General features: G+C 33.0%; 2 protein-coding genes across 3 annotated transcripts in view; one reads left to right on the top strand and one right to left on the bottom strand.

Annotated features, from left to right (window-relative positions):
- Positions 1 to 16,193, top strand: part of IFT74 (intraflagellar transport 74) — a 78,332-nt gene that overhangs the window by 18,450 nt on the left and 43,689 nt on the right. For both annotated transcript variants that reach the window (XM_045563795.1, XM_045563796.1), the window contains one exon: positions 14,785 to 14,923. In XM_045563795.1, the coding sequence (XP_045419751.1) occupies positions 14,785 to 14,923 (139 nt within the window). The remainder of the gene's footprint in view (positions 1 to 14,784; positions 14,924 to 16,193) is intronic.
- Positions 1,396 to 12,839, bottom strand: LRRC19 (leucine rich repeat containing 19). The gene is made up of 5 exons (XM_045563797.1): positions 12,750 to 12,839; positions 7,108 to 7,197; positions 4,857 to 5,370; positions 4,057 to 4,245; positions 1,396 to 3,510 (listed from the first exon to the last, which is right to left on the bottom strand). The coding sequence occupies exons 2-5, from the start codon at positions 7,186 to 7,188 to the stop codon at positions 3,185 to 3,187; spliced, it is 1,110 nt and encodes a 369-aa protein (XP_045419753.1). The 5' UTR covers positions 7,189 to 7,197; positions 12,750 to 12,839; the 3' UTR covers positions 1,396 to 3,184.

Genomic DNA, 16,193 nt, shown 5'->3' with positions numbered 1-16,193 from the left:
ACCAAATAACTCATGTATAAATATTAAATAGTAAATATTTGATGAAGAGTAGGATGTTAAAATATAGTGATAAAATGTTTGAAAGATAAAAGTTGATTTAAAACAAAGGAATCACTTTTCCCCGTCTATCATTTAATGGTGCTGTGTAGTACTTTCTTAAAAACTGAAAATATTGGCAGTCTCTTTCCTTATGCAAAGAAAATTCCATTCATGGTGACCAAGCTCTTACTTGAAAACTTTCCCTTTTTTTTTTTTTTTTTTTTTTTTTTTTGTTATCCTGGTTTTAAACCATTTAGCAAATATTTATCATTTGCTATTTATAAGATACTCTGCTGGGTACCTAAAAGAATAGGAAATATATATACTATAACCTGCTGAAGACCTTAAAGAGTTTAGAACATCTAAGTCTTCATTTATTTCATCATTTATCTTGAAAGTTATGCCCAGGTCAGATTTGTAAATATTGTATTTACATGTTTTACAGATATATCATCTAAAAACACAATTCCCAGATTATAAGTTTAAGAATGTCATAGATTTATATGTCTATTTGGTTTATTTGATTAAGAAAAAAATTCTTCAAATATGATAATTTGAAGATATCACCAGTTTCAAAACTGTAGGTGTAATTTATAATTGAAGCTGTGTAAAGTAGGTTCTCCTGTTTCTTTCAAGCAGCAGTTTGGATTAAGAACAAAAGTTATTTTCACAAAGTTTACTTTTATATGCAGCAGGATATAGAAGATTTATTTCATGTGTCAACCAGATGGCCAACATCTCAGTAACACAAAGATCTATTAATATCTTGACTGTACACATTCAAGAGGAGCAAGAAATGCCATACCTTGAGAAGACAGGTGTAAAGAGCATCTGTTTTCTCTCTCTTCTCTTTTATTGCCACCATTTAGTGTGGTATGACCGTCTGGTTTATTATAGAAAACCTATTCATAATAAGTTGGTTATACTATATAGCCTCGGTATCATTAGTACAACAATACTTAGACACGTGGTTTTAATTCAGTTTCACATGCCTGCTTGTGAACTAATGATTTTTTTCCCAATTCTGATGTTCTACACTTTCTAGTTTCATATTAGTCAAAATCGATTGTCCTTTAAAAACATGTGTAATTATAATTTTGTACTCACTTATTTTCCTTTGTTTAGTCAGGTATTTATATAATAGTCAATATTTAAAAAGAGGCTCTTGAATATAAAATTAGATGTAGTCTTTGCTCATTTATTATTATATTTCATTTTACTACATTTCTCAAATATTTGCATATTATAATTAGGAAATGATATTTTGGCAGAATGATAGATTACTTAGAAAAAGATACCTTGTGTTTCTATAATTATCTCATTCTTATAATTGAGATTTTAAAAAAAGGATAATTGATATATATTAAGAAATATTAGACATAATACATTTATGTTCTTTATTGAAAATTTTTCTATAAATACAAGCAAATAGGTATTATAAATGAGTCAGTTCTTCTATTTCACAGGTATATCATCCTAAACAGTTTTTATTTTCCCTAAGTAGACATTTGTATTGAATTTACTATTTATGTAACTTTTAAAATGACTATTCTGCAGACTATGACATAGATATACATGATTTTATCTCTTTTTTCTAAGACATTATCAAGTATATACACATTTGAAAAACTTTATTAGAGAGAAATTTGAACATACATAAAAATAGTATGTTATACCCCTATGTGCCCATCTCCTAGCTCCATCAGCTCATATCCAACCCTGCTCCAATCACACCTCAAGCCACTGTTTTTTCCCATGTGTTATGTTGAAGAAAATCCCAGAAATATTATTTCATCCATAAATATATTTCAGTGTTTTGTAAATATACTTCTCTCTGAAAGATATAAATACACTTAATTTCCCCACCTATGGAAGGTAAAAATTACAGAGTTTTCTATAGTTTTTAATGCCATTGTTTGCATTAATAAGTTGTTAAAATTATAATTGTAGCCAACTGACTATAAGGAATAGACAAATAATTCATTTCCTATTAATAATAAGACCTTTCTTATTACATTCTCCAGGCCAGTGTTTTCCAAACTGTGTTGTTTGGACTATGATTGTGCTATGAGCTCTTAGTAGATGTACCTCAAGGAATGGGTTTTGTTGTCCAGTCAGTTTGAAAATTCTTAATACTTTGCTCTTGAATAATCAGAGAGCAGTTTACTAAAGTCTTAGATAAGTCCTGTAGTAAAAAATCTTGTTTCGCTTTGTTTAAACCCAGTGTTTCCTATAGTAATTTGACGATGTACCTTTTTCTTTTCCTGTAAATACTTCTGAATGTCTTTCTGGAAATTAGTATTCTAGAAAATAATTTGGGAAACATTATTCTATCTGCTGGGTAGATACAAACAGCTGTCTGTGGACCACCTGAAGATTCCTCAGCCCCAGCACAGACCCATTTGAATAAAAATCTCCCAAAGAGAGGCAGAAATGTATATTTTTAAAAACAAGATTCACAGATAATTGTGATGCCCACTTTGGAAGATGCCATGGTATTAAATTGTGGCCATCCTACATTATGACGATAGCCTTTCTTTATAACCAAAATCAGTAGTAACTTACTAGGGATTATGCCTCAACATTGTGCCTGTGCTTTAAATTGCTACTAAACTTTAACAAAATTTATTTTTCAAATTCAGGAAGCATTTAAAAACATATTTTCCAACTCTATGGATTCACTCTGTGAGCATAAAATCAATCTTAATATATTGTTTAGGCTCTGTTCCTCACTTTGATTCATAATATAAATCCAAAACCTTTATTTCTTTATTGTATGGAACTTCAGTATAACTTAATACATATCATATCAAATATCTGTGTTAATATGAGAATCCGTTCATTTTAATTAATGAATAATTTACTGTAGACCTTCTTCTTACTAGTCTATATGGTTTCCTGAATCCTGCTCAGAATAGTAATGCTAATATTGTGGACTAACTATGTAACTGTTAGTTACCAAGGAATGTCAGCTACTGTATTTGGACCGGCTCGATACAATGAGAAAAACATAATTTTATATTTATATATGTTGTAATTAATATGAAGGTCTACTAACTATAGTTTGGTATGTCACATATGAGAATCTCCATGTCTAAACTATGAATAGAGTGATAACATTTTTTAAATTAAACATCAAAAGAAATTAATTTGCTTCACATAATTCATGGGTATCTATATATTTGTCTTCAATAAACCCATCATCATCCACCACAAACGAATGTAATTGTTCAAATATTACTGTGTCTTCAGAGTTTGTAGCTGGTATCTGTGAAAGAGAACTTGGATTTCCAGGAAAACTATCTTCATAGGTTTCTACTTCATGTTCTTCTAGGCGATGATGATTGTAACTAAGCAGGAAATTATACCATATTGGGCATTTGATAGCAATAAAGATGAGGAGTGAAGTCATCAGTACAGTGACAACAACACCAACAAGAAAAGCCCAACTTTTCCCAAGAGGTTCATGTTCTTAAATGGAATAATGAGAGAGAGAGAAAGAGGATGAATTTGTTAAATTGACAAAAATAAAATAATCACATGTCCTAATACTCACCAATATTAGCATTAGAAATGAAGGTACATTATAGTTTTCTTCAGGCAAAAGTTACTAAAACTACACTAAATAAATGACAGTTTGTAGTGTGGTGAAAGAATACGTTTTTCAAAATAAGTACCCGTCTTTGCAGGTATTGTTACCCATTTACATAAGACCGTTATTGATTCATATTCGTTAAGATTTGTGACTTGACTAGTTAAAATGAAGGCTCAGAGAAGTTAAATAATTTGCATAATGGTATTTGCTAACTAGCAGAGAAGTCCAGTATTTTGTAAATCTTTTGTTGAGATAAGGAATTGTTCTTTTACGTTGCTTACAGATATTTAAAATGGAGAAAGATAATGAGAACTACCTCAGTTTATTTAGAATGACCCTTTTAGCAGTATTAATACTCAGTTCTAAATAGCCCCATGAGCATGAATAAAAAAGAATAAAAATATTCGGAACCAGTACATTACCTGAATTTTTTGTTAAGTTGTTCAAAGAGCTGTTAAATGTTGAATTGCTAATGGACTGAAAGTGAATATAAAGATCTTCAGTTGTAGGTGAAGGAAATTTTGAGACGCATTCAGCCTTATGAGGTACTGTTTTGATATTGTAGCTCTTCAGAATATCTGGGTACCTACACATGGTGATATTCTCATTTTCTAATAAACCAGAAAGAATAAATTAAGATTTATTATAGAGAGTAAGAATAGTTGACATTTTATAATTATTTTTATCTAGGAGTTTTTGACATATCTGTCATTAAATATAAGAAAGAAACTCTTCTATGTGCCTAGCAACACATTGAGGGAGTAATACACATTTCTATTTATCATTTTATAAACACAGCTTAAATGCAGTATCTATTTATTGTTTAGTTTGTCTATGTTAGCAAAGATTTTATGATTAAGATTATAATTACAATCTGGATCTCAGAGCATACTTTGCAGTTAAAGTAGGACACATGTTTTCACCTACTCTCTAGGAAGTACTTAAAAAAATTAATTTTATGTATTGACTTTGCTACCTTCATTCATGAAGTGACAGTATCATCTCACATACATAGTCCATTTAAATTTCTTCTCTTTTTCCCCCCTTGAGTGGGGGAAGGAGAGCATCTATTTAGCAATTAGTTATCAGTGTTTCTTCCTGTTTCCCTTAAACAGAAATTATTGCCTTTTCTTTAAAACATGGTATGAAAGATTTTCCTGTGGTAGAATATCAAAAGCTGATCATATTTTGGTTTTGATTAATTTAAATTGAGATAGCTTACCTAATGTCACATTTGATGTGTTCAACCAGTTCTGCAAATTGAACAGACTGCAAGAGCAGTTCCATGGGTTTGCATATAAAATTATTAATTCCAGATGAAATAGTTGGGGTATTTCAAAATAGCTTATCAAATTGCCTTGCAGATTCAGAAGTTTCAGGTTTCTTAGAGGCACAAAAATATCAGTATTCAGTTGTAATATTTGGTTTTGGCAGAGATGTAACTGTTTTAGTTTACTTAAGCCTACAAATGCACCCTGTTCAATTATATAGATGGAGTTTCTACAGATATTTAAAATTCCTAGATTGGAGAGGTTACCAAAACTGTTATTATGTAAGATAGTGACATTGTTCTCAATCAGATAGAGCTCAGTGAGTAAAAAAAAAGTCTGCAGAACCCTTGTGTCTGTAGCATTCAGAGTAATTTGGTTATAACTGAGATCAAGTATGGTAACATTTTTATTGACATCCGCTGGAATCAAAGAATAATTCTTTTCAGTGAAATTACATTGGACTTCCTAAAAAAGAAAAAAATTAGAAATGCATTAATCAGGAATGATATTAACAGAATTTCCCCAAATTTCACATTCAAGCACTTACACATTGGAAGGAAATCATTTTGGAAAAAAAAAAATCTATCCAATCTTTTGGTATTATAGTATGAAAAAAGTAGAGTATATGTTTTTCTTTATTGGTATAAAATACTAAAGATTAAGGAAATTCTGATACGTAGAATCAAACAGAGATTCTAGTTGGTTATACAGGTATCTTCCAACTGTTATATAATCATTCCAGGAAGAATATTGGTATATTTCTATTTATATATGTGGAAATTCATGGTAAATAATAATATTCCAGTGTACAAGATTACATTTGTAATGAGGACATTATTTAAAAGTATATAATTTTTAAAAATCAGAACTACCAACATTATACTTGGGGCTATTAAATAATTAAGAAATAATATCCAATATATATATAGCTCTCTAGGGTTAACAGCGCAAAGTTTGTTTTTTTAAAAGAAAATATTTATCTTATATCAGAAATGGAGGTATGTATTGAATTTAAAGAACCATACTGGCCAGGCGCAGTGGCTCACGCCTGTAATCCTGCCACTCTGGGAGGCCAAGGTGAGTGGATCGTTTGAGCTCAGGAGTTCGAGACCAGCCTGAGCAAGAGCGAGACCCCATCTCTACTAAAAAAAAAAAAATAGAAATTATCTGGCCAACTAAAAATATATGGAAAAAATTAGCTGGGCATGGTGGTGCATGCCTGTAGTCCCAGCTACTCGGGAGGCTGAGGCAGTAGGATCGCTTGAGCCCAGGAGTTTGAGGTTGCTGTGAGCGAGGCTGATGCCACGGCACTCTAGCTGGGGCAGAGCGAAGACTCTGTCTCAAAAAAAAAATAAAAAATAAAGAACCATACAACCCAAAGTGCTTTCCTTATGTGGATATAGAATGAAAGAAATACTGCTTGTTTTTACTGAGTAGTAAACTAAGAGTAAATAGAACTATGAATAGTTTTTGTTTCTTAACATTGGTACAGTTAGTGTCACACCAATAATAATGATAATAATGCAGCAACAGCAATTTCCCTCATAAATATGCATTTTTAAAAAAATTTTCCTACATTTTATTTTATTTTGTTTTTAAATTGTTTTTAATTTTGATTTTCTTTGAAGACAGAGTCTCACTCTGTTGCCCTGGGTATAGTACAATGGCATCATCGTCGCTCACTGCAACCTCAAACTCCTAGGCTCAAGCGATCCTCTTGCCTCAGCCTCCTGAGTAGCTGGGACTACAGGTGTGTGCCATGATGCCCGGCTAATTTTCTATTTTTAGTAGAGATGGGGTCTCACTCTTGCTCAGGCAGGTCTCGAATTCCTGAGCTCAAGCAATCTTCCCATCTCTGCCTCCCATAGTGCTAGGATTACAGCCATGAGCCACCACACCCAGCAGTTTCCTACATTCTAAACTGGTTTTTGTCTGGAAACGAATCTGATTATATAGTGAAAATCCACAGATTTCTCCTTTAATCGATTTTTAAAGAACTCGGTTTAAAAAAAATGAAGGCTGCTTTTGTCAAATTAGAATCTGGCTCAAATCACAGATTTTGAAAATACGCAGCTAACTAAAGAGTTAATTTTGCTAGCTTGGATTTTCTTTACTTTCTTTTGTTGCTTTGAGATATTTTACTAAATGTACAGAAAGTATACCTTTGAAAACATTTTTACTACATTGATTATAAAAACTTACTGTTTTAGAAGTCTGGCTTTTGTCTGATAATAGTAGCATGGAGAAAGGCCAAAATAAGATTTTGATGAATGTGACTTTCATATTGCAGGCCTAATAGAAAAGAGAGTATTTTCATTTCAATAAGAGACCAGAACTTGAGATGTTGAGGACATTTTGATTTCCTTTTTTTCATTTTTAAATCTATTTTTTCTTCAAATACATAAAATGTGCAACAAGTACATGACTATCCACCGTATCTGCACTCTGATCTTAACAAACTAGAAAGCTCCTGTAGAGAATGAGAGACTTAACATTTTATAGGGTGTCTTATTAGTTCTTAGATCTACTGAAAGGAGTGTTAAAGCAATTGAAGTAGTTGCACATTTAAAAATTTTAATATATAAGTGCACAAAAGAAAGTCCAGAAGAATATATATTTTTGTATATGTGCATGTTTAGGTATATCCTTATATTGCTACTTCTTTTTGTTGTTTTTTTTGTTTTGAGACAGAGTCTCACTCTTTTGCCCGGGCTAGGGTGCCGCGGCATCAGCCTAGCTCACAGCAACCTCAAACTCCTGGGTTCAAGTGATCCTCCTGCCTCAGTCTCCCGAGTAGCTAGGACTACAGGCATGCGCCACCATGCCCGGCTAATTTTTCTCTATATATTTTTACTTGTCCATATAATTTCTTTCTGTTTTTAGTAGAGACAAGGTCTTGCTCTTGCTCAGGCTGGTCTCGAACTCCTGAGCTCAAACGATCCACCCGCCTCAGCCTCCCAGAGGCGCATGAGCCACTGCGCCCGGCCTGTTGTTTGTTTTTGAGACAGGGTCTTGCTCTGTCACCCAGGCTGAAGTGTAGTGGCACAATCATAGCTCACTGTAACCTCCAACTCCTGGGCTCACTCAGTCCTCCTGCCTCAGCCTCCCAAGTAGCTAGGAGTATAAGTGTGTGCCACCACGCCTGGCTAATTTTTTAAAAATATTTTTTAAATATTTGTGCTATGTTGTCCTGGCTGGTCTCAAATTCCTGGTCTCAAGTGATCCTCTCTCCTTGGCCTCCCAAAGTGCTGACATTACAGGCATGAGTCACTTCCTATATTATTACTTCTTGATTTTTCAATTTTAGGCATTATCTGTTGGTATTATTTGTTGTTGCCTTGTAACTGTGGGATATGAGAATCTTCAGTTCTCTTTTAAATAATCCCTACCTTCATCTCCAACACATCAAATGTATACTTACTATGTCTTCATCTCCTAACATAGTTAAAAATATTTCTAGAATTTGAAAGATATTTTGGCTAGAAATAAAATTCTAGATAGGAAATAATATCCCTCAAAGTGTTGATGGCATTGCCCTATGTCTTTGGGTTTCTAGTATTACTGTTAAGAACTGTGATGCCATGTCACTAATTCTTTATACTTTTATGTAACTTGTCTCTTCCTAACTCTCAAAGCTTTTAAAATCATACTGTATTCTGAAAATTTCATGATTCCGTGTCTTTATGAGAGTCTGTTTTCATCCATTAAACTGGGTACTTGGCCCTTTCAATCTGGAATCTATGTCCCTCTATTCTGGGAAATTTTCTGAATTACTTCATGGATTGATGATATTTATTTCCTTCCTTCCTTCCTTCCTTCCTTCCTTCCTTCCTTCCTTCCTTCCTTCCTTCCTTCCTTCCTTTCCTTCTCTTCCTCTTCCTTCCTTCAAATCTCACTTCTCTTTGTAGAGCTAAATTAATTGGGTGTCAGACCTCCTGGAATGATTTTCTGATTTTTTTTATCTTTACTTTCATCTCTGTGTTTTTGTTCTGCATTCTGGGAGACATCCTTGACTTTATCTTCAAACTCTTTTATTGAAGTTTTCTTTTTCCCAACTTTTTGATGCTGAGAGATTTTTTTTGCTCTCTGAACATTTTCTTTTTTTTCTTTTTTTGAGACAGAGTCTCATTCTGTTACCCGGGCTAGAGTGCTGTGGCATCAAGCTCACAGCGACCTCAAACTCCTGGGCTTAAGCAATCCTGCCTCAGCCTCCCGAGTAGCTGGGACTGCAGGCATGCACCACCATGCCTGGCTAATTTTTTTCTATATGCATTTTTAGCTGTCCAAATCATTTCTTTCTATTTTTAGTAGAGACGGGGGGTGGGAGGGGGTCCTCACTCTTGCTCAGGCTGGTCTCGAACTCCTGACCTCTAGCGATCCTTCCGCTTCGGCCTCCCAGAGTGTTAGGATTACAGGCGTGAGCCACCGCGCCCGGCCTCTGAACATTTTCTTTAGTAGTATCCTGTTGTATGAATGTATTGTCTTTTCTTGTGCCTTTTTTTGTTTTCTTTTTCGTTGAATAAACTCTAATGTCCTCAGGTTGTACTTTTATAGTTTATTTTGGACAGTGTTCTTTATATTGAAGGCTTTCTTCATATGTCTGTTAATATTTTGTTTGGGGCTTATGTATGAGTGTGGGGAACTAAAAAGCTGGTTGGAAACTGCATTTGCATGGTTCTTAACTCTAGACCTTACTGTAGCGTAAACCTGTTGGACTCTTCTCTTGAGGAATCCCTAAATGTCATTATCTTTAGGTCTTTTTTCTTGGGCTAGTTGGGCTCCACAAAATGATTCTTCTAATTTACTGCCTAAACAGATAAGTCCTAGTGCCCAGCATTCTGTTAGCTAAGTGGTGAAAAAGATAGGTTTATATCAATATTTACTATGTAAACTTTAACTTAATCTCAGCTGTGCCCCTGTACTTACTTGTACCTAGTGCCCAAATTCCCTTTGTTTTATTTTCTCCAGAGTGAAAAAAAATCCTCTTCTGCTAGAGTAGGGGAAAAACATTTCTGACTGGGCAGAGGCAGGGAGGAATTAGCTCCTCCTCCTCTACTTCCCAGTATACCTGGTGTTATCAATTGCTGGGCCATTTGGAGTTTCTGCAGTATAATTCAAGTGGCCTCTCAGCTTTTCCCATTGCGGGCATGGGAAAGTTTTTCTTTCCTTGTCAGTTTCCACGTAACTGTTAGCTTTCCGGTTTCTAGGTTTTATTGCTGTTGTCCCCTCTTCCATTCTCCTTGTTCTTGGGAGTTTTTACTCCTTTTTATCTTTTATTTTCATTATATTCAGGTTTTAGACAGAATTAAAAGTTATGTCGTCTTTTTTTTTTTTTTTTTTTTTTTTGAAACAGAGTCTCACTTTGTTGCCCGGGCTAGAGTGAGTGCCATGGCATCAGCCTAGCTCACAGCAACCTCAAATTCCTGGGCTTGAGCAATCCTTCTGCCTCAGCCTCCCGAGTAGCTGGGACTTACAGGCATGTGCCACCATGCCCGGCTAACAGAATTAAAAGTTAATGGGTACATTCAACATGCTGTTTTTACCTGGAAATTGCCATTTATTGGAATATACTCTTCTTGCTAAATAGTTACTGTCCATTTAATCATTTTATTCATCACATTGATGTTTCTTGTTCTTTACCTCTTTTTCTTAAAGTCAGCAGTAGATACCTTCTGCAAACATTATCTGTTTGAAAGAATATGAATATATCCTGTCATCCTTAGGGGTATGCTAAAATAGTCTTTTGAGTCTTCTTACAGCATTTGTACAATTAGTTATTTATAATTTCTTAAGGAAAGTTTATTCCATCAGAGCAGGAAGTAGAAAAACTAATCAGAGTGAGCAGGATTCCTTTCAGTTTACTAAGTCTGTCACCTCATTACCAGTGAGGAATTTATTGCTGTTTCAGTGCTGGTCTATTCTAGTCAACTTTCTCCTTACCTTCAATTTATTGATTTGTTTATGCTTATTCTCCTTCTACTTTCTCCCTTTCCATAGTTAAATTGAATTTGTTAAAAAAAAAAAAAAAAGCTACTCTTCCTCCTAGATTTTATACAACTTGGGTGCAGAGCCAGAAATGAATTCAAATTATCACTTATTCCAGACTATTGGCCACAGAAGTGTATACTTAAATCATTTACAAAGGTATTTAATAGTCTACCTGTGTTTAATGATCTCTAGGAGTAGGTATGCAGCCACTTCAATGGTTTGTTTCAGTATTTCTAAATGGTGTGACACAGAAGTGAGTGAGGAGAGGTAAGGGACAAGTACTGTTTTTTCAGAAATAAATAAGATAAGGTTGGTTAAAGGAAGCAAATAGACTACAAAGAAAATTAACTGGATTTAAGTGAAGAGTTGATGTGAAATAGAAGCAGGTGAGGCAGGTAGTGGAGGTGAGGCAGGACTATGAGCCTATATGGAAGTGGAGACAAGAGGATGGTCTTTTATTTATTATATTTATTATCTATTTAATACTAATAATTGTTTTCTCCAGTGTGCTAAAATAAATAAAATTATAAGGATTAGAAAAGGGTTCTGTTTTTCTTCTTTACACTTGATAAATTTTAGAATTAGAAGCAATATATACTCAGCTCAAGGTAGATTCTGTGCAAGAAAGTATTTAACAAACTAAAACATTAGATCTAAAGCTTTGAAATACACTGTTTGATCCACACCATCCATGAGGATTTTCACATATTTTGTGTCTTTTGAAAGGAGAAAGATTGAGAAAGGGGATGAATGTTGACCATTATGACACAATAAATTTCCAGACAAAAGCATTTGTTAGCATTATCAGCTGTCTTTAAAAAAATCAAATTGGTAGGAAAGCTAGCCAGTAGATTATGCAGAAATTGTTCATTAGTCGGTGTACCCTATTCAAAAAGTTGATTGAAAAAGAAGACAGTTATTGTTGCCTTTTTCTCCTTTTGGAACTTTTTCTTAACTTGAAATTTATTTTGAAATGATATTTGAGTTTCAATTTCGTGATTTCTTAGGAATAAAAATAGAAAACAAATGGAATATCAATTTCTTTTAGTTATTTCAAAAAATTAAATGCCGTTTTACACAGCCTACAACCTACATTACAGGAAACAAAAAAGAGCTTTACACTAAGGAAATGGTAGATAGTGAAAAGGAAATAGTGTTCTTAATGGAATTTGAAGTATGAGTTTCTTAGGAACTTTTGATTATTTACTTTATATGATTGTTATATGCTTTAAAATAAAAAGATACTATAATCTTTTTGGTTTTGTTAAATAAAATCTATATATAGTTTTATCATTACATACTTTAGATATTTATACCAGAACTCAGTGTATTTAGAGTAGGATATTAATGATTCACAATTAACTTCATCCTGTACTTGACCATTTTATAGATTTGTTTTGAAAATTTAAAAACTTTTTATAATGGAAAATTTCAGGGAAAAAAACCTAAGTAAGGAGAATAATCGCCCAGCTTCAACAATTATCAATTAGTGGCCAGTCTTTTCTTCATCTTGTCAATTTGTTTTTAGGTTAATATCACTTCAGAATGTTCTGTGATTAACATATTTCAAAACAGAAAATCTTATAAATTTGATTGGCTAGAAAAAACTCTTTTTCCCCCAAAAGAAAAATAATGACTTTGTATAGCATAACTTTATTTGGGAAAGATTCTTTGTCCATGTCATAGGTGTGTATTATTTCTGAGACAGACTATGTGAAAATATAATCGCACTTTCTGTTCCTTCGTCACTTATTAAAGGCAAAGATTGTTGTACAGATTTTACAAGCTTAAATATGATTTATTTTCTTAAAAAAATTCAACAACAATCTGAAACATATAAATATATAGGAGCTTACCTTTTTACTTTTTTCTTTCGTCTGAGACTGGTGTGCTGAAGCAGTTCATTGTGTTTCTTCTAGACCATTTTTAAAAAGTATGTCATATGATTGCATTTCACTTTGTTTTAACCTTTGTACCCAGTGAATGGGTGATTAAAAAAAAAAAACTAGACTTCCTCAGCAAAAGATTAACTAGAATAGTTTCTTAAAGTTATCTTTGACTTTTTAGTATAACAAGTAAGGCAGTTTGCCTAACATTTACTCTTGAAAAATTTATTAAAATATTAACAATTTTACTTGTTGATTTAAAGTGTATGATATTGAGAATGCATACTTTTGAAAGATATATTGTTGCTAATGTAATTTGTGTTAGTCCTGAAGGTATTTTGTGCATACAAAGATTCAAATTGAAAAGATACCATCAAGTTTTATATTCCTTTGAGTTTCAAGTTTGTTGTTTACTCATTTTTATGACGCCATCGTTGATGCTTTTACTGCCAGGTTGTAACATAGAAGCAAAGTGCTCAAAGCATCAAAAGACCTGACGTTATATGGCCTTCAGAAAATCAGTCACCTTACTTACACTGTAATTTTTCCTCTGTAAAATGGAATACTTTACGGCATTAGTTCCCATCTAACTACATAGACGTAGTAGGAGGAAACATTGTTAGTAGTGAATAATCAAACTTAGAATAAATTCCAAAAGATTAACTCCTCTGGTCTTCAGTATCCCTAATCTATGAAATAAAGAGATTGAAACAGATAATATTTTGTGCCTGAAAATTCAATGAGCCCATATACCTGTATCAGTTGTATCAGCAGCAAACACTTTTGTTACACTGTAGTAATTGAGGTTCAAAGTGAAGCTATCACTCCCTGTCCAACAGTATGACAGAAATAAATTGAAATCCCAGATTGTCTTTCATTATGTTCGTCTTTTATGTAGTTATTATGAGATGTTTTTTGTAGGGAAATTTCTGAGTTTAGATTGTTTATTCTAGTAGTAGGATATGAGAGTGTAGAGTGTGTAGGGGGAATATGTGGCTCTATGGGGCTTACCTGGTGATTGTGAAAACTGTAGAAGTTGATATCTATGAGTGAAAGAGAATAAATAGTGATAGATTAATCAGATTTTTAACCCCAAAAGAGAAATATGATTTGGGGACTGAAAGTTTATGTTCAGTAAAGTTTTTTATATGTAAATCTTTAAGTATTTAGACAAGTGGCATGTCACCTATTTCGTTTTTTCAGAGTTTTCTCTACCCTATCAGTAATTGATCTTGCCTAGGAAATGAGTGGCAAATCATTGATATTTCTTGAGATTATATGGTAAAGATGGTTATTGCTTCTAATTATTTTCACTATTACTACTTTTATGTAATTATATTTATAATGTTTAAGTTATGTTTTTAGAGAAATTTAGCTTAGTATTTTATAATGCTAAAATATAGCAATAATCTGTGGAATAGCCATTATAACTAAAGCAGTAGCTAAAAGGGAATGTAAGCATAGCATATTATGAATCTAAAGCTATTTTTAAAATCAGATTGCACTACAGTTCTCCCTATTCCCTAGTCAGCCAGAGCTGCATTGCTTTATATGACTTACATGGAAAACTTCTATACAAGATTTTATTTGGTCAAAGAATTCTGTGGCTAAAAAATACTTGAAAGCCACAATTATAAAACTTAACCGTTTTGTTTGTTTTTTGAGGGTATGATAAGAAAAAGTGTAAGTGCACCCTCACATGTACAAGGTGTTAAGGATTTTCTATGATAATATTTGTGATTTCTTAGTAAAATAAGGTGGAGAGTAAGGAAATAAAAAGACTTGGGGTTGGAGAAGAGAAATGTGTAAAATGAGTCTGTGCTGATGGGGACAAATTTTGTATAAGATAGAATTCTTTTTATACAAATATAAGGACTTTGCAATCACACACTATAGTCGAATATCTTTAAGGACACTATTAAATTGAATCTGTGACCTGGGTAAAATGATTTGATGTTATTTTCCTCAGTATAGTAACAGGAATATAACATGCTTTTGATTTCAGAAAAGAAAAACAAATTAGAAGTGTAGAAGAAGAAATTGAACAGGAAAAACAAGCAGCAGATGGCATTATAAAAAATATGTCTCCGGAAAAACAAGTCAAATATATAGAGATGAAAACCACAAATGAGAAATTGCTGCAGGTAATATTACTGCTGTGTGCTAAGCATATTTTGGTCTTGCTACTGAAAAGTATGATTTGAAGATTGGCAGCATCAGTATCTCCTGAGAGCTTGACTAGACTTACTGATCAGAGTCTTCATTTTAACAAAGTCCCCAGCAATTCATATGGACATTTAAATTTGAGAAGCACTTATCTCAAAACTTCATTTTCTTAAGCTTCTTAATGACCTAGCATTTACTATAATTATTTTTTGTTTAATTCGATGCATGCTTCATTTTTGCACATCATAAAGATACATGAAAACACTTTGCATTTTTATGGACTTTAAATAGAAACATTAAAAGGCCTCATAGACAAGAGTCATGTAAATATTTACTTTCTTTCCTTTTCTTCCCTAATAAGCAGCAAACCTTTTACCTGCTATATCCCTGATTTGAATGGCTATGTTCCCTAATCCTATTGCTTAAATATTAATTTTTTACTTTAATGTTTTTTATTGATACATAATAATTTTACATATTTGTGGGGTACATGTGATAGTTATTATATATACACATATATAAGGTGTAATGATCAAATCATGGTAATTGGGATATCCATCACATCGAACATTTATTTTGCTGAGCTGGAAACATTCCAAATCTTTTCTCAGAGCTATTTTGAAATATAGAGTAAATTATTGTTAACTATAGTCACCCTACTGTGCTATCAAACACTATATCCCTGATTTGAATGGCTATGTTCCCTAATCCTATTGCTTAAATATTAATTTTTTACTTTAATGTTTTTTATTGATACATAATAATTTTACATATTTGTGGGGTACATGTGATAGTTATTATATATACACGTATATAAGGTGTAATGATCAAATCATGGTAATTGGGATATCCATCACATCGAACATTTATTTTGCTGAGCTGGAAACATTCCAAATCTTTTCTCAGAGCTATTTTGAAATATAGAGTAAATTATTGTTAACTATAGTCACCCTACTGTGCTATCAAACACTAGACTTTTTTCCTTCTGATTATATTTTTGTAGCCATTAACCAACCTCCGTTTATCCGCCCTCCCCCCAACCCTCCCCAGCCTCTAGTAACCATCATTCTATCCTCTACTTCCATGAGATCAACGTTTTAGCTTTCAAATATGAGTGAGAACATGTGCTATTAAATAAGCAATTTAGGAATTTAGGTGCCTGCTGAGGGGTTATTGAGAATCTTCCCAATATTCAGTCATTATGGTGCCTTTTCATGCCCGGATGGCCCTTAACTAAAGAGTAAGCAA

This window comes from Lemur catta, chromosome 10 (assembly GCF_020740605.2).
Source record: "Lemur catta isolate mLemCat1 chromosome 10, mLemCat1.pri, whole genome shotgun sequence".
In the NCBI taxonomy this organism is placed as follows: Eukaryota; Metazoa; Chordata; class Mammalia; order Primates; family Lemuridae; genus Lemur; species Lemur catta.
This window is presented reverse-complemented; position numbering and strand designations above follow the sequence as displayed.